We start from the raw sequence: 25,974 nt of genomic DNA on the forward strand, positions 1-25,974 counted from the left end.
CTCTGGTGCTCACTGAAGCCACAGATTGTCTAATTAGATTAAGCGAGGCTTTCCTCAGATAATCATTTAGCCAGCTCCTGTTTTTTCTCCGATGGAGCACTGCTTGTGACTGTGAGCTTGCTGAAGGTCAAGCTGAATTTCTGGACAACAGGCTGCTTTTGGGAGTAATTTGCGGTCTTGGAGCAGGTCTTGTTGCAGACCGTGGCTGGGTTATGGGCTGTTTCTGGAGCGTGTGTGACGCTGCTCAGAGTAATCGGACTGCTGCTAATACCTGCTGCTGCTAACAGGAGGCGATGGGGGAAGTTTCTGTAAGTCAAGCATTTTATTCTTCTCTGTGGTGACATGAATGTTTTATCACAAGTGACTAACCTTGAATAACTTTTCAGTTGAAAAATCCTGAATACGTTTCCTCTGTGTAGCCGACTCAGTTTTTTTTACACATTAATTCATCAATAATGGAGAAAAGGAGAATTCATCAAGAAAAATACTTTTCACCTTGTAGCTGTTTCTGTAACGTGAAGATTTGCAGCACTCATGTCTCTGTATAGCTGAACTGAATATGTGTGTTTATTTGGACTGTTGGGTGGAATCCCTCATTAAGCTTTAGTTTTTTACAGTGAGCTTTTTTCAACCAGTTAGACCATCAGGACTTCTGCTCAGCAGCTCTTCTCTTTCTCTCCTTCAGCCTTAAACAGGCTGCTTCTCCCTCGCTCAGATTAAGGCTCGGCTGACTGATTGACACAGATTACAGTTGAAGGCACAGAGGTCACACCATGTGAGGAACTAAGGCTTTCAGTTAACACACCACACACAAAGATACTGTGTGTATTCAAATCCAAACGGTTGAAATGCACATATTACTTTAGGTGGGGTTGAAGAGCAGAGCAGTGTGGTTGGATGGAGGCTGGATCAGATGTATTGGTCAGCTTCACAGTTGCCTGGTTGATTGAGAGTCACTCATAACTGGTTACTGACAGTAATTTGGTGAGAACATGTAACAGATATGACATAAGATATTTAAATGTAGGAAAAATCGAGTTCTGTAAATGTTCTCATTCGTATATGTATCAGTCTTTATTGAATATGTTCTTCTATTAAATTAATTCAATACATTTATTTTAATATTAACATGGAATTATTTACACTTAAATATTATTGTTCCATGTCGAGCATTTCTGTAAGAATTCAGATCAGCTTTTCAAATCATTGCAATAAAAGCTCAGACATATCTAACATTTCATGATTTAAAAAAGTTAAAAACTACTACAAAAATGTTCCCTACCTGACTACATAACACAATATATTTTAATGTCTTTAATTAGAATTCCAGGTGAATCATATAAGGATATGAAATGCTACAATATGATACGATATGAATCCTTACTAATTAATATCATACCATATCCTATTATACCGAACCATATTATACCATACCATACCATCCACACTATAACATACAATACCATGCCATACCATACCATAGTATATGATACAATATAATAATGTATGACATGATACTAAACAATACGTTATGGTACAATATGATGCAGGGTGATACATTACATTACATGTCATTTAGCTGACGCTTTTATCCAAAGCAACTTACATTTTTAGAACACTCAGCATTTATGAGGGGCCATTTAAAGGTTCAGTATCTTGCCAAGGACACTTAGGCATGCAGATGGGATAGAGTTGGATTCGAACCGGCAACCTTCTTGTTGCAGAGAACCCGCTCTATCCCCTAGGCCACGCTCTCCACGATCATTATCATACTATACCTTAGCATACACTGTGATATGATACAAAACAATAAGATACATTACAATATGATGGGATAAGAAATGATATGATACAATGAGATTGGTTACAATACAGCATGGTACCTTAAGATATGAAAAGATTTTAGAAGAACAGAGCTGAGAGTCCAAGTTCACCCGGCTAATCCCCACTTCCACAAGAAGTAGTTAACAAATCACCAGGAACTGTTCAAATATATGAAATCTCTGTGTGATGCATCCACAAGTGTCAGTAAATCCTTCTTTTAAATGTTTACCAGTAGAAAGAAAAGTCAACTTTAGATATAATTATAATATATCAGTATTTAAAACCCCCTCATGTATAATTTGCATGTAATTAGTAGTACGAGTATAATCGCACCCCAGAGCTAATATCAGGTACATGACCTTGTTGTCCTTTGCCCAGCCACAACACTAGAGTCCAGTCATGTACTCTATATGGTAATATTTCAACCTTTTCTCCACAGTTATGTATTTTTTCTCCACAGAGGTCTCTGAAATAACCGTCTCTGTCTTTCCATGTACAGTCACAGAGTCCCTGTAAGGCCACATCTGCACCGCAGGCCCACCACTGAGTCTGTGTTTGTTGGGAAGGCCTCTGTCGAGCCCCAGAGGAGCAGACATGGCCAATAACTCTTTTCGTGGGTCCAAACACGGCCGACGTGATGATGTTAACCATGAGGCAGAGTTCAGCTGCTCGCTGCAGGAGCTGCGCTCGCTCATGGAGCTGAGAGGACCGGAGGCTTTGACCAGGATCCAGAAAAGTTACGGAGACGTTAATGGGCTGTGTAGCAGACTGAAGACTTCACCTGTCCAAGGTAAATACAGCTTCTGTGTTTGGTTTGTGTCCTCACAGCATCAAAAGATTAATCAACTCCAGGAAATGAGATCTGCTCCAATATAAATCCAGTGTATTGTTTTCAGTTAAGGCCACAGTGGTTTATGATTTTTTTTTATGCCCTGCCATCAGTGACTCACGGTCCCCTCTCCCCCAGTGTGGACACTGCTAAACAAACAGAGGACATGTAAAGCCTGGCTCCAGGGACTGTGATGGTCAAAGTCGACCATGACCTGCAGCCTCTGTTGATTCTGCTCTGCTCTCTGTCTGCTTCAGGACAATCAGAGATGCACACAGTGGGCTATAGTCCGTTAATAATATTCTTAAATTAAGATAAATTCAAATGCATGGGCATAATAATTTAAGTTAGTCAGAATTAAGACTACCTAATGGTAAAATTCTTTGAGAATAAAGTTGAAATCTTACAAGGACAAAGTGACAGCTTTAGGCTACGTGTCTGTGTTGAAATGATTGAGGTGGAACATCTTGTTAAGTATATATAAAGTTACACTATTATGTTCTCTCCATTAAGATTTTTTTTTTCTTTTGGCTCATCAGCTCCAAATTACCATAGGTATATTGGAAAGCCTGTGTAAGAGAGAGTCTATTTTGAAGAGAAAAAACACACAGACTTTAAGTTAAGTGCCTCTTCAGCGGAAGAGGAAATGTTTGGTCGTGGTCACCTGCAGGGCTTTCATTTATTAAAGCTGCATGATGTTAAGACTGTATCGTTGGTTATATCTGTTTGATGTTTAAAGGGATTTACATTTTTCAAATAAGATAAGTGGCTTATCAAGATTTCATATCTGGAAAGAGAGCAACACTTCTCTTCTACCTTCTGGTAATTCAAAAATATTATGTTTTAATCTTTATACTTGTAATAAAGAGAGCACATGTATTACAAATCAGAAAGGGATCATACACTCCTTGGTTCTAGTTTACTCCTGTAAACGTTGATTACACGTGTTTTGCGTGAAGTTGTGCATTTCGCAGTGGACCCAGTGTGTCTCTGTGGACTAAATGTGTTTCTCATACATCTGCCCTTTGACATTTTCCTACTCATCATTAATTCATTCAGTCTGTCCGTCTAGCACACGTTCAGTAAACACTTTCAGCATCTTGACACCCCGCTGACAGAGAGAAGGAAAATGTCAACAGCAGCTTGAAATCGGTGGAAAATCCATGGCGCTGCTTTACTTCTCTGTGTCTCTGGGCTGACAGCCTAGAGGGGGGGTAGACCCTTCCACATTCACTCTAATCCTAGTGAAAAGAAAGTCCTGAGAAGGTTTCGTTTCCAGACAGCATTGAGAGAAGGGTTTGTTTAGACCCCGCCGAGAGCGAGCGAGTCAGTTGCAGTGGTGCAGCTGCTGCTGTGTGTCCAGAGGGAGCAGCTGAGCCTGTCCCGACATGTCGCTCTGCTCAACAGAGGAAACCTGTCTGCTCCCTGCTCCCACGCAACTCCCCACTGCTGCAGACACAAAAACATCCGGCATCAGAAACCACTGTCAACATTTTTTCAATATCACATACGGGGAATTAACTTGTTGTTTATCTAAATATTTAGAACATTTCTTGTAAGAGTATTTTAGATGGATTTTGTTTTCAGTGTAGTGTGCTGTACACAGTGCTGACTTATAACTTTCAGTCACATGAATCCCATATCTTTCTTCACATTACCCCTCTGTTGTTTTCTCTCTCGATTCTTTGTTGCAGCCAATGACTGTCTCCTTGAGAATTAAACTTCAGTCTGTGACATTAAAAGTACATTAACCTCAGTAAGATGTATGCAGGACTATAGCAGCACTCAACAGAAACAGACCTGCAAAGATGCTGACTTCTCTCTCTCTCAAGATGTTGCACCCTTCCAACAATGTGTCAATGCAACAGTTCAATTTATATATTTTCACAGTGAATTTTATTTTATGCACGTAATGACGACCCAATCAAAGATGGAGCCCACATTTTCAATTCAGGTTCAGGTTTGCAGAGAACACCTGCAACAATAATAGGCCATAAGATTTTGTCGGGTGCCAAATAAAATCCTGGACTTTTTATTTCCATCTACAAAGTTTGTTCATATATTAAGCCTTTTTTTGGTCACATGAATATTTGTGTATCCAAAACCTTAGAAATACATTTAAAATTGTTGGGTTTGTGTCTCCTGATGCAGGTTTAGATGGAAACTCTGACGACATCAACAGAAGGATAAAGGAGTTTGGACAGAACGTTATCCCTCCTAAAAAGCCAAAAACCTTTTTGCAGTTAGTGTGGGAAGCCCTGCAGGATGTAACGCTCATCATTCTCGAGGTGGCAGCCGTCATTTCACTTGGGCTTTCTTTCTACAAACCGCCAGATGCTGAGAGACAGAGTGAGTTGATCTTTACATCTTAGATCGATATATTTTCTGATGTGAAAAGTACATGATGCCTAATACATATTACTAATGTCTTCCATTGAAATAAAAAAATACTACATAACATTGGTCTCTGCTTAGGTACATTTCAGTCTAGCTGCCCTGCAGAGCATCTGCCTCAGATTAAAGTTTAACTAAATATAAAATAAAATACAACTCAACCGCAGAATGTAACTCTGCTTGATTCGTTGTCTACCTCCACACCATTCTATTCATGTTTTCTGTTAATGTGCTTGTGTTAGCCAGATATGGCAGCAGCAGTATATCTGCATTTATTTCAGGGTCACTTCAAATAAAAACCTGAGGTATCCTTCAGGATTTGTTTTTACACTTCTGTGGTGATTCTGTAGGTTTTATAGGTCAGTGCTGTTTGGTCAAGAGACCCCACCCCCCTACGAAAAGCTGATATTTCAGGAAACCAGCATTTTAAAGCTGACCACTGATTTACATCATCTGGGTTATTATCTTCATCAGTCATCCTAAATCAAATCATACATACCTATCATTCCTTAGAATTTAAAAACCAACTAAAACTCCTGTCAGGCTTCACTGCTGAAGTGTGTGAAGAAAAATGGAACATCTAACTAACATTTAAACACTGTTGCTGCCCCTGCTCAGACTGTGGCAGCGCGGCTGGCGGCATGGAGGACGAGGACGATTCGGAGGCTGGGTGGATCGAGGGCGCTGCCATCCTGCTGTCCGTGGTGTGTGTGGTCCTGGTGACGGCCTTCAATGATTGGAGCAAGGAGAAGCAGTTCCGCGGCCTCCAGAACCGCATCGAGCAGGAGCAGAAGTTCACTGTGGTCCGAGGCGGACAGATGATCCAAATCAATGTGTCCGAGATCGTGGTCGGAGACATTGCACAAATCAAATATGGTGAGAGAACAAAAAGCATGTCAAAGTGTAGTTGCCAATACACCTTTTCACAATACGCCTAGAGACTCTCATAGAATATATTGATGTGTAATTTCAGAAAGGTCCAGGGTGCAGGCGGATATATAGATAGAAATCTAATATAATATTCAGAATACGATTTTTTAAGTTTGTGAAAAAAGAATAAATTGTGTTAGTTTAGCTTAAGTGACCATGTCCTCTTCCACGGAGTAGACCATGTTGTATTAAATTGTTGACTGGAGCAAATGCAGTTGCTCCAGTCAACAATTTAATGATGATGTATTTCCTGATGACCTGTTCTCACAGCGTTCCTCTGTGTCTCCCAGGTGACCTTCTCCCGTCTGACGGCATCCTGATCCAAGGCAACGATCTCAAGATCGACGAGAGCTCTCTGACCGGAGAGTCCGATCATGTGAAGAAGAGCGTCAGTGAAGACCTCATGATGCTGTCAGGTGCTTCATTCACATCAAATTAGAAATTAACTCTACATGCACACGCTCCTCGGAAGGTCCCACTTCCTGAGTTGTGAAGTTGTTGTTCTGACTCCAGCGTGTTCAGGTGCTTTGAAGTTCCAATATTAAAAGATCCAAGAAAAAGATCAGGTGTGACAGACATAAATAATTTTAAATGAATGCATGTTGATCATAAAATCATGTAGATGCTTGTGAGAGATGGACATGGCAAGTGACAAGCGTCCAAAGTCCAAATTCAAAGCTACTATTTAGAGTTGATTTTGAAATCCTTTATTCGTTTATCTAAGTGATAACGGCAGCAACTGAGCAACTCATGTACCAGGAGGAACACATTTTTCTGATAACACCCACACCACATGAATGCACAGTAAGTTGTGACCTCAGCTCTCGTGTCTCAATTTCGGCTTTTGATTTTCTTGTGCTGAGTCTGAGCTCCCCTCTGACCAAACATTCCTCCCATATGGAAATAACACAACTTAGAACCAAAGATACATTTCTTATTTAAGCAGCCTGCAGCCACACTGACTGAACATGGCTCCTTATTCATGATATCCTCATTGGTTTGTTCTATGCGCGCCACAATCACGTCCTATTACATTATTGGAGCCTGGTAGAAGATTACAGGAATCTTGAGAAACGTGCCATAAAGCTGCCTTCTTCTTGTAGAGTAGACTGCAGCTCCTACTACAGTGTCGGAGAGTAATAGCAACTTCTACACACACAAACACAATGGAATTAATTTGTCCATACATACACAGAGTAAAGCATGTGGACTTTCTGCACACAGGATTGCTAGTTTTTTTTTTTTTTTAAATGAAGATCAGTGGACAAGTAAATTAGGAATTTCTGAATTTTCTCTCTCTCTCTCTTTCTCTATATCCCTCTCTCAGGTACCCATGTAATGGAGGGCTCTGGAAAGATGCTGGTCACCGCTGTAGGCGTGAACTCTCAGACTGGCATCATCTTCACACTGCTCGGCGCTGGTGAGGATGGTGAGGGGGAAGGTGAAGAGAAGGCTGAGAAAGAGAAGAAGAAGAAAGAGAAAGAAAAGAGGAAAGAGGAGCGCAAAAAGAAGGACAAGAGGGACAAGAAAAGTAAGTTGAGCATATGAAGGGGAGGTGTTTCACTTCAGCTGGTGCAGTTCTATCTTTACTTCAGTACATCTCTGTCTGAGTGACGTCATGCTAACACAGTAACATAGTTATCTCCCTCTCATTATCACACTTGCATTACACCAGTCTATAAATGGAGAGAGGTAGCAGGGATCCAATCTGAGACACACAGATTCACTCATCCACACCGACTCTGAGAAAAGAACATAAAGATGTTTTTTTTTAATTAGGAGTCATGTGGGCTTGTTGCAGAGACCAAACACTGGCAAGGAAGTACAGCTGAACAGAGGCAGCTCTAGGGCATGGTCACCCATTCACGACTGTAGCAGTGGCAAACCGTCACCTCCTGTTCAGTTCCTCGCTGTGCGAGCGACGGAACGATTACAACATTTGCTTCCTCTGGTGAAGCAAATCTGCTGCTTGGCGTCCGGTGGAGTTGAACTTTGGTACACTTAGACCGGCATTGTCACTGCCTCAACCAATAGCAAGGACGTTTGTGTGATTGACCCCACTTCATAGGATGACAACAGACAACAGCAACTGATTGCCGTTTGCTTCACATCCTGCAGTGCCCACATTCAGCGAGCAATGTATATGTGACTGTGTGTATTAGATTGGTGGCCTGGCCGAAGGTCTTCATTTTTAGAATAAGGACTAGATGCAGACTATCACTTGTATGTTTGAAGTTGCTGTGTTAGGTTTATGATGATTTCCCAAAACATTTCAACAGCAGAGTATTTGCATGTCTTTTATTATTATGGATCCCTAAGGATACATTTTGGCTCGTCTTAGCTAGTCAAACCAGGAGAGGACCATTTATTTGTGTATTGATTTTTACGGGACTCTGTTTAATACAGTGTACAGCCGTGCTGCTATATATTTTGTAGTTAGTATTTTTGACTTTGCACTTTGTAGACCATCCCTGCCCACTTGTCTCACTGCCGGCTGTGCATTAAGATGGTTTTTCCTCCTGATCAGATTTCTGCTTCTTTTGATGAAAATAAAGCTGGTTGAGTACATTAATCTGACTGGAAGGAGGCTTGTGTTTTAAAGATGCATTGTTTATTGAGATATTGATCCGTAAAGTCTGATTCTGTGAATATCTTCCCAACTTTACCACATAACTCGTCTACTTTCATTTCCACACAGAAAAATAGCAAGCTGAAAAGCACTGTGGTCTGACAGATATCTGAGCTGCGCACAAGAAAAAGTATTATGTGTGAATAAGAAAGTGTCTGGTCTCGACCAGAAGGTTTCATCTTTTTTTCATGTCCCCTTAGGGCCCCCGTAGATTCTAATAAATCTCTGGTGTTCTTTAATTTTGTATTAATGTCTCATTGTATTTGTATAACTAACTTATGGCTGCTGCATGTTTTTCTTCTACAGGTAAAAAAGACGACAAAGGCAAGAAAGGTGAGCAGCATATCACAGCTTCTGTACTCTCAGTTATCACACACGACTCTGAGTTTATGTGAAGCTTCAGCTCAACTGTCCATCATTAACATGAGGTTAGAGGACGACAGGCGGACATTTACCTTTCTCATTCCACTCCTGTGCTCAGGTTCTGACATCATCAGTAACAGTCTGAATACTGTCTGTTAATAAAGTTCATTTTTATCCAAGAACTCTCAGCAAGCATTTCACATCAGTCATCTGTGATGGTGATGCATCAGTCAGACAACCAGATTAGTAATAGGAATAAGAATAAGAATAATGATAATGATAATGATAATGATAATGATATATGTGAATATATTTTTTAAATGATAATAATATACTTACATATATACTTAGCTGTGGCTGTCTGAAGGAGTGACGTTATAGAAGTGTAGGTTGGTAGTTTGATTAGGAAAAATTACAGATTGTCTTTGGAAAGTGACGGATTGTTGCAGTTGCTGCGAAACAAGGGCCATGGCCAGAGGGGGCACTGGCCCCAGCTGAACTGATGATTGGCCCCTTGAAGTCCCTTTAAGTAGAGAAATCCTAAAACCACCACTGGTTCTGATCAGGCTGGTCAAAGATCCTACCAGGGCCCATGGTTCTTAAGTGGATTCAGCAGTCAGTCTGTGGTGAGCTCACATTTCCTGGTCCCCTGGCAGGTTCTCCCACTTCCTTCCCCTGTGGGCCCTGTGTGTGCAGTGTGCGTCCCTGCGGTCTGAGCAGCAGCAGGTGCTCCTGACTCGGTTGATGGTGATTAGGTCCAAGCAGATTATCGGCCCTAAGCTTGGCAGCTGCTTTCTTCTCCTGCCTGCTGCTGCCGCCTGCCTGTCCACTAATAACCTCATTACTGAGCTGGGATCAGCACGCTCTCACACACACTCACACACACTCAACACACAGATATCCTCACTCTGTCAGAGAGCTACAGTGTGTGTTACAGACAGAATAGATAATGTCAGTTACTTGGTTAGTGCGTAACTTGGACCTCTGCTCTGACTCATACATACTGATGGAAGTTCACCAACACAGTACAATAAACCCATACTGGGAAAAGACAAACACCACTTACATGTTAACCCACAATGTTGTGGCCCCGCCCCTTTAGCGGTGATGTTGTCACATGCTGCAATTCAATTTGAATACTTAAGTCAGTATACGTACATGTAGTATACTGTGCACATGGTACACACACCAGCGCAGTGTGTGAATTCTGAGGGTAACGTTGTCCCAAATCAAACTTGACAATGATTGTCACCTGCCAAGATGGCTGCAGATTGTTACATTTTTTTAATCTGGTCCCCTGTTTCTTGCGACCTGGGAATTACACTTGTTGTTGCATTTTCACAAGTTTGACAATATGGTCCCTCCCTTCCCATTATGTAGTGACAATGGCAACCTTTGAGGGAGTCCTGTTCAGTTTCACATTCACGTTTTGAGGTGTTCATGCTGCCGTGCATGTTGCAATAACTATCAGAGTGCCCTCCAAAAAGGAAAATATTACCATTTGTTAAACACACACAATTTGGCGACAGTGGATGTTAGCAATGGGCAAAGTTACAGCCCCCACCTGCCTGCCCTTCTATCGCCCTTCTACCGAGTTTTTACAACAAATGCACATTGCTTGCTATGCCTGCATCTTGAAGACTTGCTGACACACTGGAAATGGTTCAACTACCACTACCATGAAACTGGTAACCTTCTCATCCCTACAAGAGACTCCCTGTAGCATTGCAGACATCTGTAATCATCAGAACTATTTGCCCTTCCTATGTAACCTTTTAATTTGAAACCGTTGCAAGAAGGGTTGATTTCATTGCCTGCAGCTTAAAACAATTGACAAACAGCCAAATAAAATGAATTATTTTATCTGTTACTATAATGTAGCTGCTGCTTAAGACTCAACCATTTTTTGACGACTGGCTTTCATGCGAGAATATTGCAGCCAAATTAAAGTAAAATTGTCTTGACCTCATTTAAAGCAATATGTCTCAGCCTGTGTGAAGATTTGTGTCTTAACAGCCAAAGGTATCACTGACTTCCTGTGTCCTCTGCAGGGAAAAACAAGGATGGAGCTAATGTGGAGATGCAGCCGCTCAACGAGAACGAAGAACTAGACAAGAAGAAAAACCTGCCAAAGAAGGAGAAGTCCGTCCTCCAGGGAAAGCTGACCAAACTGGCTATGCAGATCGGCAAAGCAGGTGTGAACAGCTAGAATCAGATGAATGAGGAACAGTGAAGATGTGCTGGACAGAGCATTGTAAAATTAAAATGGGATTAATGAACCTGATAGATGACATGTTTTGTTGTTGTGCATTATTTGTCCTTGGGACCTAAAGCCAAAGTATGTAGAAGCTGTCTTATTTTCTGTAGTTTGGCCTTCATCCAACCCAAATGACAGCAAACAATCAGAAAACGACATCATGTCATCACAGTTTCTTCTTTTACTTCTGGTACTTGATTAATACAAGCACAGAATACGTTTTTACTGCTCCTCACTGTTATTAACTTACTCTCTGTGTCGCTGTCTCTATGCGTCTGTCTGTCCATCTTTGTCCTCAGGTCTGATAATGTCATCTCTCACCGTCCTAATCCTCATCACTCGCTTCGTGATCGACACCTTCTGGATTCAAGGGGTTCCCTGGGCCAATGAGTGTATGCCCATCTACGTGCAGTTCTTAGTGAAGTTCTTCATCATTGGTGTGACAGTGCTGGTCGTGGCCGTGCCTGAAGGTCTCCCTCTGGCTGTCACTATCTCCTTGGCCTATTCAGTCAAGGTCTGTTTCCAGAAGGGGCTGGGAAATCTGAATCCTATTGTGGCGCCATTTCAATGTTTTATAAAATACTTTTTGGCTAATACTTCATTGTTGAACACATATGTCCGGTCACCTTTCTGATGAAATGGCTGTAACTGCTTCTCTTTTTTAACATATCTGATGTCAGGTGTAAGTGATGATGATGATGCTCACGGCTGGTTTTAGCCAAATCGATTTGCTCAGAAAAATTAACTCCATGCAAGGTTTGCAAAGAAAACACTATCCCTCGTATATGCAAATTCATAGCCTGTCACTCTGAACTTTTACAGTCTGCATGTGATGTTTTTTGACTGTTAACAGGATTATGCAGAAACTGATTTATTCGAAAACTGGTGGAAGAATGGGACATGGTTCAGAGTCATGTAATTGTCACCTGACTGAGGCTGGTTCAAGAGAGAATCCATCAACTTTTGGAGCTGAATTGATCCGCTTTTCTTTTCTTATTTCTTTAATATTGTGAATTTCTCAGGAAAAAATTCAGAGATCTTGATATTGAACATCTCTGCATGTGAGGAAACACAGGCTCTTATTAAAATCATTATAATGTTAAAGCACTCAGTGGGTGAACATTATTAATTATTCCACTTTGTTGTAGCATTGAGCATTTGAGAAATGTACATGTGGGCTCATTTGACCCTCTCCATACAATCCTTTTTGTAAATTAAAACTTGGCTAACGCTCATCTCCTCTTTTTCAGAAAATGATGAAGGACAACAACCTTGTCCGTCACCTAGACGCCTGTGAGACGATGGGCAACGCCACAGCCATTTGCTCCGACAAGACAGGTACACTAACTATGAACCGCATGAGAGTGGTGCAGGCCTACATCGCAGGATCCTACTACAAAGAGGTGCCGGAGCCGAGCAAGATCGCTGCCAAGATACTGGACCTGCTCATCCTGGGTATTGGGGTCAACTGCGCCTACACCACCAAGATCATGGTGAGCTGTAAAAATAGCTTTCCATTCAGGGATCTCTGTGATTTACGCATTTGGCTAAGAGAGCAGGCTGTTTTGGAGAGATGCCAGATAGGCTCAAGACTCATCTGATCACTGCCTTCAAGATCCACTGCTCAAAGCACAGAGGACACAAACAGGTTCAACGGCAAACCGTCCCAACAAGAGATTTCTTTATAATTTCCTTCAGATAGTCATTAGCATTAATTTTTATCATCAATAACTTTGAGTTGTTTCATGTATCAGCATTTCCAAACTATGGTTTGTAACTTTTAGATTAGATATTTAAAACATTACAGCTACATCAAATGTAGATGTTTGTTTTTTTTAAGCAAAAAGTACTCAAAAAGTCAAAAAAAGCTGTGACAAGGGGCTGCAAGAAAGCAATGACTGGCTATAAAGGTGTCTTTGGTTGAAAAAGTGGAAAACCGTGGTCAAAAGACATCAACAAATAACCCACACAATTTCCCAATCCAAAAGAAACGTAATTCAATGTCTAGTTTTGTCTGAGTAACACAACGCTCAAAACATGCTATTGAGTTCACTGAACATCCTCACATTAGAGAGGGAGGACCCAGATAATATTTTTTGTACAAACAATATGTTGCATAATGCATAAAACACAATAAGATTTTTTCATAAAGAACATAAAATAATTCATTGGCTCATCAATCCAATCAATTAGTAGACTTGGATTCCGATAACAGTGAGCAGGCTCTTTTCTGAGCACAACTTGTTGAGGGGAAGGAAATATAATCTAAAATCTAACCTGGAACTAAAAAGATCCTAAGATTTTTGTTTGCTAAAAGATGAATCTCATAGCTGGTGCGCTTTTGTCATTGCTATCATGTGCTGATGATTTCCAAGTTTGATTTATACACCATGTAAAGAAACCTGAAAACGTGCGATTAAACTTCCTCTCTGCTGCTGATTCCTGCAGCCTCCAGAGAAGGAGGGCGGGCTCCCTCGCCAGGTGGGAAACAAGACTGAATGTGCCTTACTGGGACTCACCCTCGACCTGCACAGAGACTACCAGACCATCCGCAATGAGATCCCAGAGGAGCGACTGTTCAAGGTCTACACTTTCAACTCTACAAGGAAGTCCATGAGTACTGTGCTAAAGAACCATGACGGCAGCTACCGAATGTTCAGCAAGGGGGCATCTGAGATCCTGCTCAGAAAGTAGGTTTCATATTGCTGCTGCTGACAGGGTTCCAGCCTCAGTCAGGTGACAATTACATGACTCTGTCCTGTAAATCCAGGTGCTGTAAGATTCTGATGGGCAGCGGAGAAGCCAATGACCTCAAATCTCGGGATCGAGACCACCTGATAAAGAACGTGATTGAGCCAATGGCTTCAGAGGGCCTAAGGACCATATGCCTCGCCTACAGAGACTTCCCCACAGCTGACGGAGAGCCTGACTGGGACAATGAGGTCCAGATCCTCACCGGCCTCACCTGCATCGCTGTGGTTGGCATTGAGGACCCTGTGCGACCTGAGGTACGTCAGCCTCATTAATCCAGAGCTGGACCTCCTTTTAGTCTCACTTCGCACATCGCGTAAGGCTCCGCAAATTTAGCAAGGCCCTGCCTCTCCCCTCGTATCATCGAAAATGTCTCAGTTAGTGTAGTGAACGTTTGAGCTACGTGCTCTGTGGTGGGACTGTGTTAATGTATGTTACTGTGTGCAGCAGCTTAGCAGCACCTGTCGATAGTTTGCCGGTGATGCATTTAAGGGCCCTTAGGAAGCTACGTAATTATGACTAGCTTCAGAAGGAATGTCTGTAACTGGGTAAACTACAGAAAATACCTTTTGGTACATCATCATTATTACTATTTTCTAAGGCAGAGTCAGGGATTGTTTGAGGTTTTTGGTTGTGCACTTAACACTAAAGCTTGACTCCTCCTCACGTCTGCTTTGTGCCACAATTATTCAAATGTCTCCACCAGCTCACTGCTTTCACTGAGCACAGTGTTTTTGTCATTCTGGATTCATTATAGGCAAAACAAACAAAGCCCTATCTTCAAGCATAGTCATTGGATCTTTATTCAAAATAGCAATTTTTGGAATAAATCACATTCCGCTTGGGGCCCCATAAAGGCTAGGGCCAGCTCTGCATCATTACAGAAAACGTGATAATGACCCTTTAGTATGGCTCTTCCATGCACATTACGTCGTAAGGGATATTCCGATTCTTTGCAGATATTTAGGAAGGCCATAAAGGAAGCCTGTTAGGAGCTGCAGGAGGTGGATGTCAGGCAGATACAAGCTGTTGGAGGAATGGGGATGACAGTAAATATAATACGATGCATGTACAGAGGGTGTTCTTGCTAAGACCTTCAGCCATGGTTGTGTTTACAAAGGGTTATAAAACGTCCTTTGAGCAGCATTACTTCTTCGGGGCAGTGACTCACTATTGAAAAGTGATGAGACTAGATGGTCTGGCCAGGGCCAACTCCTTTCCGTTCTACCACTAGTAGAATCAAAACCCAGTCAAAGTTAACAAAAGGTAACGTTGACATCGGTGCTCAGAGTGGTTTCATAGTATGTCTTTTCTTTATTCTCGTAATATAATGACTTTCTTATATTACAACATAATTATTATTATTAATTTGGTCAGTATGGCCTGAATACTTATGTACTTGCCACTGTTGGAGGCAGCCCTAGGTGTTGAAAGGAGTGAAGTTTGATATTGAACTCATAACCTCTTGCTAAATAAACAGCTGTCAATGCGAACATTGAACTAACATGAATGTTAGCATCTAACATTCTCTACCTGTTGATGCTGTTCTCATCAGGTACCAGAAGCCATCAGGAAGTGCCAGCGGGCCGGGATCACGGTCCGCATGGTGACCGGAGACAACATCAACACTGCACGGGCCATTGCAGTCAAATGTGGCATCTTGCAACCTGGAGACGACTTTGTGTGTATGGAGGGCAAAGAGTTCAACCGACTGATCCGAAACGAGCTGGGAGAGGTCAGACAAACACACAGTGGACCAGAACACAGCAATGTCTCTCCCAAGTGGACCTAGAGTCTACTGTTGTCTTAACACCCCCTCCACATTTTCCTTTAGCACAATTCTCATCCTCATGGTTGAGATCTTTCATTTAAACAGTGTAAACATTTTCTCAGCCCTACGAAGGGAGGGAACACACTACTGCTGTAGGGGGCAGCAGCAGCACTTACTTGTGATAAAGTGAAGTTAGACTAAATTAATGCTTTGTAACTAAAACTTCATAATTGTGTCTCTACGTTCTCTGCAGATTGAGCAGGAGCGTATTGACAAGATTTGGCCAAACCTGAGAGTCCTCGCCAGATCGTCACCAACGGACAAACACACTCTGGTCAAAGGTCAGTAAAAATGTAACCAGGTGGAGGGGTTGGGGTACAGTACCATTTACACATAAGACACTTTTAAAATGCATAGCATAGATGTACTTTAACATCAGTAGAAAATATAATGAATCCGGGTGAACTTTACCTAACAATCACAATCAGGCTCAGTGGTCATACGAGGCTATCAACTTGTTAAGTCAACCCAGGATTTCCTACTCTAGATATGAGCGTCTGCACATGAGAGGGGCGGTGTTTTTCACACTTCATATTTGGGTAAATCCCCATGGTGACTGATGCTGAATAATAAAATAAAAAGTTCTCGTGGAGCTGGGTGTGGATTATAAGAGGAAAAAGTTCTTCAGAGACCCACAAAATCCTTTGACCTACTCTTATGAGTGTCTTTATAAAAGATATCGATTCACATTAGAGGGAATGTCAATGTCAATGTCAATTTCATTTATACAGTGTAGCACATTTAAAACACCTTCGTGCTTTACATGTGTAATGGCAATCCAAAAGGACAGTATAAAGTCATACATCAAGACGGGACAGATCAAATGTGAAGTGGTAGGTGGTTCCACAGGTTGGGGGTGGCTACTGCGAAGGCGCGATGTTGAGGAGCAGTTGAGTGGCTGATCTCAGTTCCCTAACTGGAGTGTGCATAAAGAAAAGTAGGATATGTAAGACGGTGCCAGTCCGTCAAGGGATTTAAAAGTTAAAAGTGCGATTTTAAAAACGATCCTGTGACGAACAGGAAGCCAGTGTAGGAGGCACAACATGGATGTGATCTGGTCTCTCTTTATTTTCCTACTCAGCAGGCAAATGATAAACCTTTGTCAATAGCTGGAGCAGTTCCAAAAAATAACCAAAGACATCGCTCTACGCTTCTTTTCTTTTGCAGCGGGATAATTAGAGTTTGATAATTTCCTCCTCTAAGTAGGATTTTTTTATGAAATAAAATATTTATTTGTAATGGGGGAGAAAGTTTACAGATTTACCTTGTGACAGTCCCCATCCCTACCTCTTCTCTCTGAGACTCAAACAGTCAACCCTCACAAAACTGACGCCGCACTGTCGTACACTCTCCTTAAAGGGAAGTAAAAAACAATGTCTGGTTGGTTAAGTCGATTTCTGCTGCTAACACACCCAGTACATCTCAATATCTCTCTGTTTCCAGATGCGCCAGACGCATTCCGTCACCAAAATACCAAATGTGCCCAATCAGAGACATTTTCCCAGCTGTTCTTCCTGTATTTAGCAGCTGTAACTGTGATTATTTTATTCAGTATAATGTATTATTTCTCCTCATATGTTCTAACATAATAGTCTGATCCTCGTTGTACAATGTGCAGCACGGCTGTCAGTTCACTTGTCAATTACATTGATTAGCCATGAACAGCAAGCACATCCCCTTTCATGTGCAGATGCTCAGATCTTGATGAAGAAAATCTGGGTTGACTTAACCAGTTGATAACCAGCTTCATGTGACCGCTTGGCCTGATTTATTAGGTTAAGTTCACCAGGATATTGTGTGCGTTTATGCTTTACATTGCAAATGGCAATGAATAGCTGTGATCCATTCAGAGTGACCAATATTAGCAGAGGAAGGTGAAAACAGTTAACTGGCTAACAGGCTAGCAGTATGATTTTCGTTCGTCATACGTTGTTGATTTTTTTGCAACATTTTTGACAATGTTAGTACCCATGTCAACAAAATGTATAACATAGGTCTAGTTGTTTTAAGACATTTAAATGAGGAGTTATTACACATTATATCTTAATAAAAATATATAAAAGCCAAACAAAAGTGTCAAACAGCAGAGAAAAACTAAATTCTAGCTGATGTAAAGACACAATCAGAATCCTGGGACACGTCTTCCTCACTTGATCTGAGACAATCTGAGTGTCGTCCTCCCAGGTATCATCGACAGCACGGTGCTGGAGCAGAGGCAGGTTGTCGCGGTCACAGGAGATGGAACAAATGACGGACCTGCCCTCAAGAAAGCTGATGTCGGCTTCGCCATGGTAACAACTGTCACTGATATCAAACTGCTGATTCTAGTTAACTTCTTCAAATTCAATATCTTTTTATATATATTCATTAAAGCTTTTATGAAACAGAAAATAAAAGTTATCAATATGTAAAGGATCTTGTAATCAATTTGCTATAACCTGATTTGACAAAAAGATTATAGGTGATGTCAAATTGTTGATTCATTATAAATTAATCAGATTCATATTTCACATTTTTAAGTTCAGTTTATAGTTTATTTGAGTTTTTACATTCAGGTATATGCCATGTTATGTATTTTTAAATGCCAAAGAATTGATCGCTATTTGAATTTAGATTTGATTATAGATTTGACTTTTGGTCTTTACCACTATTCATTTGATCAATTGCATTAAGATAGATTTTATTTATAAATTAAAGATGATCACATCATTATCCCTCACATGCACACTTACAGCATGCAGGTACATTCAGGTTCCGGACCAGTGGAAGCCTCAATCTCCTGTCGATGGTCTAAACCTCGGCTCAGGATCAGGTTTAGTCAGGTTTAGTTACCTACTTGCTGTGTTCTACAGGGAATTGCCGGAACAGATGTGGCGAAGGAGGCGTCTGACATCATCCTGACGGACGACAACTTCAGCAGCATTGTGAAAGCCGTGATGTGGGGCAGGAACGTCTACGACAGCATCTCCAAGTTTCTGCAGTTCCAGCTCACTGTGAACGTAGTCGCTGTCATCGTGGCCTTCACCGGGGCCTGCATTACCCAGGTTAGAGCCAACACACACCAATGCTGTTTGAGGGTCCACCAGTATACCAGTCCATGTTAGAATTTGTGTTGTCATGTGTTTCCACTCCTACAATCAGAACACCAGCTACACATTACATTTCCACTGCAGGGAATAGGGTAAATGGTATATGGTCTGTATTTATGTAGCACCTTTCTAGTGCTGATGACCACTCAAAGCACTTTACTGTACATCAAGTTCATGAAAAATCGTTTTACCCGCAAAGAAGTCCCTGCTCATAGGCTAGTTCCTTTTGGATAGGGGTTGCAGCATTGAATTGAAAGTGCATGGTTGGTTGAGTACTCCAGCATTTTATTAAAGTCAATCAATCTCTGCAATAGCTACAAAAATCTGGTCTGTGTGACTCAATAATCTTATTTATTTATCATCAGCATGATCTGAATCTCCATCGTGATTACTGTTGTTGTAGTGTTGCTTGATTTGTATAACATGATTGGTTGATGAAAAGTATTTTACTCTACTGCCACCTGGTGGACTGAAGTTTAACAGCTTGTTGTAGACAAAGGGTGTTTCGTATATCTGCAGGTAAATTTGCAGAACCTCTACCTGGTTTTTAGACCATGTCGGAAACAAAGGCATATAACAAGTTCCAGGTACCTTGCATAGAAACGCTGCTTTTCTTAAGACACAGCCATTTAAAACCAAAGGGATTCATGTTTTTCTGTTTTTTAGTCTAATTCAGTCGATGCACCAAACAACATTTGAGTAGAAGACTAACAGCAGCTATATGTTATCAGTTCTGATAAATCATGTAGCTGAATTTAGAGCATGAAACATAAATCCATAAATAAGTTTACTTTGATTGAACCTTATTTAGTCAAGAATATTTAATGATATAGAGCTTTTATACAGAAGTTGTAATGCTTCTATAAAAGAAGATATATTAGTGTGCTAGGCTGTTGTATGCCAGACGGGGCACTGGCCCCAGCTGAAATCTTTACTCTCCTGAATAACTAACTGAATAGTCACTTACTTATAATTCAAAAGTACACAGCGTGATTGAACAAGTTAATTTATAAAACACTGTGAATAAGATTTGAAAAAAAAATATTTGGTGTTGTGTTGCACATGGACCCTCTTTCCTTAATCTTGGGTTACACCAGTCAAGATACTATTGTGGATGCCAACGCTGCCAGACTGTATAATATCCTCACATATGCAGCAAGGAAGAATATCTTTTTGTCTTGGATAAGCGACAAACCCCCCCACTAAATCGAACTGGCACAAGATAATTATGGAATGTTTTCCCCTTGAGTACCTGACCTGTCTGCTTCACTCTTCAGAGGGACAGTTTATGAACATTTGGACTCCATATCTTCACTTTACCAGCTCTACAGTGGCTTCAGTGCTCTCGAATGTTGTCCTTGGCTGGCCTTAGGCTCTTTATCTTTATCTTGTTGTCATTACACTGGTGGGTGAATGTGAGTTGTAAGTATGTATAGACTGTCTAGACCAATGTTGTACTGAGTGTTGTTTATTGTTGTTATGTTAATATATAAAAAGCTCAATAAACATATTTGTAAAAAAAAACAAAAAAAAACACTGTGAATCAAAGCTACATAGCTAAAAGAACACAAGGAATGACTCAAATGAGCACCTTATTGAATCAGGAATGATGCATGGATGTTGGATATGTATTTGGCCCCTCTGGGAAAACATGACATATACAGATTTGAATCAGTGCAACCATTCAAAAGTAAATTTGTTCAACTCTCCAGAAGAAAAATCACAACGAAAAACCTTTCTGATCTCATCATCACTAAATCCTAAAGATAATTTTGATCTGAAGATGTTGATTTTATGCTTTTTGAAATTAATGTAATCAAATTATTATAATAAATAGAAAAATACGTTATAATGTTATTTTATTTAGTAATTTCTACTGTGCATGTTTCCAGGACTCTCCCCTAAAAGCTGTGCAGATGTTGTGGGTCAACCTCATCATGGACACCTTCGCTTCACTGGCTCTCGCCACCGAGCCTCCCACCGAGGCGCTGCTGCTCAGGAACCCATACGGCCGAAAGAAGCCACTCATCTCCCGCACCATGATGAAGAACATTCTGGGACACGCCGTCTTCCAGCTGACACTGATCTTCATCCTGCTCTTCCTCGGTCAGTGATCACAACATAGCTTTATTTGAGTTCAGAGTTTAGAGCCAATGATCAACATATGCATCATAATAACTGAGACCACCGTGGTGATGGTCTGTTTCCATTCTAGTTGTTTAGAAAAGACTCATATCAGCAGGTCTTAGACAAATAAACATACATATCTGACACTGGTTCCTGAAAAGTGTGATTTCATTGAAACATGAGGCAGGCTCCCTTCATCTTTTAGAACAAATTATATATATATATATACTCAGTCAAAAATTAGCATACAGAATAAAAACACAAAAATATAAAGAAAAGATAAATAATGTGTAAAATCTAAAATATTTCCAAATTAGATAGCTTTGGAGATGTGAAGTGAATAATGATCCAAAGTTAGGTATAACTTTGTGACAAAGATTAAGGAGCCACCAGGACACTACAGTGGTTGATAAACTGACATTATCAACCACTGTATGTAAGGTGTGTAAGATAAAATTGCATAACAGAAATTACTTCGGCACCCTTTGCACTATAAAAGGGGAATTCATATTGTTATACCTGGGGCCTATTGTTATAAACATGGTTGTGTAAATGAATGGTACAAAACATTTGGAGTTGGTCCGGTAGACGGCAGTAGCTATAATGTAATCTTATGGGGCAACTGCGACGGCCCATGGAAGTCAAATGCTTCATTGTCATTGTCCACATCAGAAAAAGACCCAGCCATAATAGCTCCTACAGATAAAATCCATATTCAGAATAATTAAAACTCCTCTCTCCAGCTAACGCAAGAGATAAATTCATTGTATCTGTAAAAATTGCAATAAAGATTTCCCTGATATTGAAGTTTTTTTTAGCATGGATCAGTGGATAATTGCCTCAAATATATTTAGTAAAAATTACATATAACAACATAACAGTATAGCTCATGTTGCGGTGCATTTTCCTCTTTAAATCCCACTAACAGTATTATATTTGTAAATGGATGTTGACATATAAAAATTGATTTCTACACCTCTTTATTAATCATTGTGTCTCTCTCTCCCAGGCGAGATTTTGTTCGACATCGACAGCGGCAGGAACACCCCCCTCCATGCACCACCCTCTGAGCACTACACCATCGTGTTCAACACTTTTGTCCTCATGCAGATCTTCAACGAACTCAACGCCCGCAAGATTCACGGAGAGAGGAACGTCTTCGAGGGCGTCTTCAAGAACCCAATCTTCTGCACTATTGTCCTGGGAACCTTGCTTATACAGGTGAGGGAAAGCGAGGCAGACATCCCACCTGGTCAGGTCCCCAGTATCAAGTGATGAAAGAGTCCCTGTGTGATGTCATGACTTTGTCCTCCTGCAGGTGGTCATCGTGCAGTTTGGTGGTAAACCATTTAGCTGTGTGGATCTGTCCCTCGACCAGTGGCTGTGGTGTATTTTCATGGGCCTCAGCAGCCTCTTATGGGGACAGGTGAGAAGGCTTTGGTGATGGTACATACAACTTTATTTTTATGTGCATAGTCGACGGGAAATGATAATAATTGATTATCTAACGTGAGCAGTAGTTGTATAATGACCTGGTTCCCATCAGTCAATATAACGTTTCTACAGAGAGTAGTGGTCTCAGGCCCTGTATTGATCTGGTGTTAACATCTGTCGGAGTGATTGGAGCACAAGAGGTCAGTGCTAAGTACACACTCGACCAGCTGTGTGAATGCAAATCCGTCCTGGGCCACAAAGGACCATCTGATGTCCTCTGACCCGCTACAGTTTCACAATGAATAAAAAGTAGTGTTTTACTTCTCAGTCTCAGATCTGTCAGGATGGATGTCAAAATCATAAAATATTGTGTTGGTCCCCCTCTCAGCTGGTGTCCAGTGTCCCCACCAGCTGGCTGAAGTTTCTGAAGACAGCAGGCCACGGCACGCAGCAGGAGGAGATCCCTGAGGAAGAACTGGAGGAGATGAATGATCCGGATGAGATCGACCACGCTGAGATGGAGCTGAGGAGGGGGCAGGTGCTCTGGTGCCGTGGTCTCAACCGCATCCAGACACAGGTATATGGTTTCACCTTGTAAGGAACACCTGGGTTAGAAACTAAGGACGGGGAAGTGCAACTTTGATCAACTCTGACCCAAGCTGCACTGAAGTTTGCAATTGGTTATTTATATTTTTGTCCGACGGTGTTTAATTTATCAAAACGTTATCACCAGAGCACACCGTATCTAAATAGATGAAACAGCAAACAATGTTTATTTCAAGCAGCATTAAGGCACAACAAGTTTATCAGCATAAAAAAACGAAAAGGGAAAAAAACACTGAGATCACATACCTCCGCCAAAGCTAACAGCCCATCTTCTCATGTCAAAAAAGTGAAAAAGAAATTCATGGATTTCCTCATTTAGCTGATGCTTTTATCCAAAACTTCCAATAAGTGCATTGAACCATGAGGGTACAGACCCAGAACAGCAAGAATCATGTAAATGCATTAGCTTCAATCCTTTATCTGACTCCACTTCCTTCCGAAACTTCCGCATAATTTATGGAAATATTTGCAGTACTAAACAGGTTCTTTGGTGGAGGTAATTCAATTCATACATTTCATTGACAAAGGGTCAGTCTTTGTTTACTTTAGTTGGCCAAATGTTTGATATATTATAGTCCGCGATGAGAATGAATCCCAGGAAGAAAAACTCAAGAACTTTCCCGTAGCATCCAATGACACACCTTGCTGCTCCATCAGACCCTGAGCTGACCATGTCCATCTTGCCTCTCAGATCCGTGTGGTGAATGCCTTCAGAGATATCGTGTCTCCCCACGAAGGCCTGGAGACGCCCGAGGCTCGCAGCTCCATTCACAACTTCATGAGCCACCCCGAGTTCCGGATCGAGGACTTGGAGCCTCATATCCCCCTGATTGATGAGAACGAAGGCGAGGACGAGGCCCCCACCAAACGGATCTCCATCATTATCCCACCCCCGCTGACTGGACTGTCCAACCTACCTCCGCCCTCGCCCAACCAGAACAACAATGCCATGGACGTTATCACCCCACTGCACAAGGACACATCCAGGGCCGGTCTGATCCCATCCAACTCAGCGAGCCTGCCACCATGTCCAGGGAGCCCCCTGCACAGCCTGGAGACCTCACTGTGAAGCCCCCATTCCTCAGACTGACTACATCTTGTTGCAGTCGTCCGTCCTGTTTGTACTGTGCTCCTGACTGTGAGAGCTTTGCATCTTCTGAGAGCTGAGAAATTAGACAAAAACAGACTCATCTGGTGATCAGGAGATCACCAGCTGTTTTTTAGATTCCAGGAAGCAAAAATGTCTCCAGGTGTGTTTGTCGTTGTTTACTGAGCGGCGTCGGCGGCAGATCCACAGAGACGGTTTTCTTCTGTCCTGATGTTTTTCTGTTTGTACTTAATCGAACTCTGCAGTTGCTATTTAGGTGAAGTGTGTTTGTGAAGTTGTTGATCAATTATCAGATTCTATTTGTAAATATCGATGTGGATGTTCAGATGTAGTCAAGGGGTTTGGATCGAATAAGCTCTGATGTGAGCTGAAGAAGGCGATCTGAGGATAGATTTTTTTTAGGTTTTTGACTGAAAAGTGTAGAGTCAGTCAGATTTTATGAGGAGGGGGGGAGTATTCTTACTAAGACTTGTGGTAGTAGACAGATTATGTTTAAAGTAAATGTCTCATGTCTGGATTTTATTCTAGTTTTTTGTAAAAAAAAATGTTTTAGGTGGTTTCAAAAAGTGTAAAACTAAAAGTTATTAAAAGTTGAAAATAAAAACAACCTTGAGAACAGGGTGTTTGTGGCACAGCTTCACATCAGGACCTGATAATTCATCTTCATATCTGACATACTGAAAAATCCAAAGGGAAAGAATGGTCAATAAGAGATGATGAGAGCAGAATCGTATTCGAGCAAATCGAAAATGCAATATATCACACTTAATATGTAGACGTAAATATTCAGGGTCCACCGAACAAAGGATGATATATATATACAAAGAGGCTTCAAATTTACCCTATCAAATTAAAATCACATCGATAATGTTTCTTTTCATACAGGTACAGGTAGTGAAACCAGACAGCCTGATTTTACAGAGACACAACCACCATCATAAAGGAGACTTGGAAAGTATGGATTGGAAAATCTGCTTGATGTTATATCATAATGTTGTCATGATGTTATGACAATAAAGGTGTTTTTATTAAAGAAAGAAAAAAGAATAGTGACATTTTATGTTAAATATATAAATACAGATAAGATTTAAATGTGAATAAGTTGTTGTGTTTTTTATGATTTGTTATTATTTCAATAATTACTTCTAAGAGTGAAGTCTAGTTACAAGGAAATGTTATCTGAAGGAAAACCTCAGATATTTTGACTAACATCAACATTTTCAAAGAAAACAGAATGAATATGGAAAATTACATTATGACAATAAAGACAATATTTTAGGAGAAAGAAACTTGTATTGCAATTCATTTAATTTGACTTCATTAAAGTAAACAATGAAGCCTACTTTACAAAGTACAGTACAGAGTGTACAGTAAAATAAAATAAAAAATTGTAAAAAGTTAAATTTTTACACATGCAATGAATATATAAATGATTTACTTTTCATTTAATTATACAAAGAAATCAAATATAACAAATATTTTTCAGGCCCTTAAATCAATACATCTACCTCTATTACTGGTTTCGTTATCTTACTTTCTTGATTCGTTCCACACCTTTGTTAATATACTATTATCTTCATTAGCTGGATTGATCAAATGAGCAGCATGCAGACTCACCAGGTTTGATAAATAAATACAGTCTTGGCAATTAAGTAATTTATATTAATATAATGTAATGGTTTATTTTCTTATTTGATGGTATTTGTTCTGTGTTAATGTGAAAGTTCAGTAAAAGTTATTTCATGGGAATCGATTGTTTAAATCAGCTACAAAGCTTTATAATCTTTACATAAATCAATGTT

At 40.7% G+C, this 25,974-nt stretch overlaps 1 protein-coding gene across 1 annotated transcript; it reads left to right on the top strand.

The window, feature by feature from the left end:
* LOC133955398 (plasma membrane calcium-transporting ATPase 1-like) lies at positions 1 to 25,445 on the top strand. Its single transcript, XM_062390223.1, has 21 exons — positions 1 to 308; positions 2,324 to 2,614; positions 4,805 to 5,002; positions 5,666 to 5,923; positions 6,268 to 6,393; positions 7,305 to 7,508; positions 8,913 to 8,939; positions 11,021 to 11,164; positions 11,526 to 11,740; positions 12,477 to 12,719; positions 13,675 to 13,916; positions 13,997 to 14,234; positions 15,533 to 15,712; positions 16,002 to 16,089; positions 17,993 to 18,099; positions 18,661 to 18,852; positions 20,790 to 21,003; positions 22,034 to 22,245; positions 22,343 to 22,450; positions 22,847 to 23,035; positions 23,756 to 25,445. Exons 2-21 carry the CDS (start codon positions 2,419 to 2,421, stop codon positions 24,131 to 24,133), a joined length of 3,759 nt encoding a protein of 1,252 aa, XP_062246207.1. The 5' UTR covers positions 1 to 308; positions 2,324 to 2,418; the 3' UTR covers positions 24,134 to 25,445.
* Positions 25,446 to 25,974: the final 529 nt, after the last annotated feature.

The sequence above is a fragment of the Platichthys flesus genome, chromosome 6 (genome assembly GCF_949316205.1).
Source record: "Platichthys flesus chromosome 6, fPlaFle2.1, whole genome shotgun sequence".
Taxonomy (NCBI): Eukaryota; Metazoa; Chordata; class Actinopteri; order Pleuronectiformes; family Pleuronectidae; genus Platichthys; species Platichthys flesus.

What these genes read in the sequence shown, in the direction of transcription:
- LOC133955398 (XM_062390223.1), top strand. Translation starts at nt 2,419, where the DNA reads ATGGCCAATAACTCTTTTCGTGGGTCCAAACACGGCCGACGTGATGAT. An exon ending in GGACAAGAGGGACAAGAAAA is followed by an intron (nt 7,509 to 8,912) that starts GTAAGTTGAGCA and finishes TTTCTTCTACAG; the next exon opens with GTAAAAAAGACGACAAAGGC. An exon ending in AGGACCCTGTGCGACCTGAG is followed by an intron (nt 14,235 to 15,532) that starts GTACGTCAGCCT and finishes TGTTCTCATCAG; the next exon opens with GTACCAGAAGCCATCAGGAA.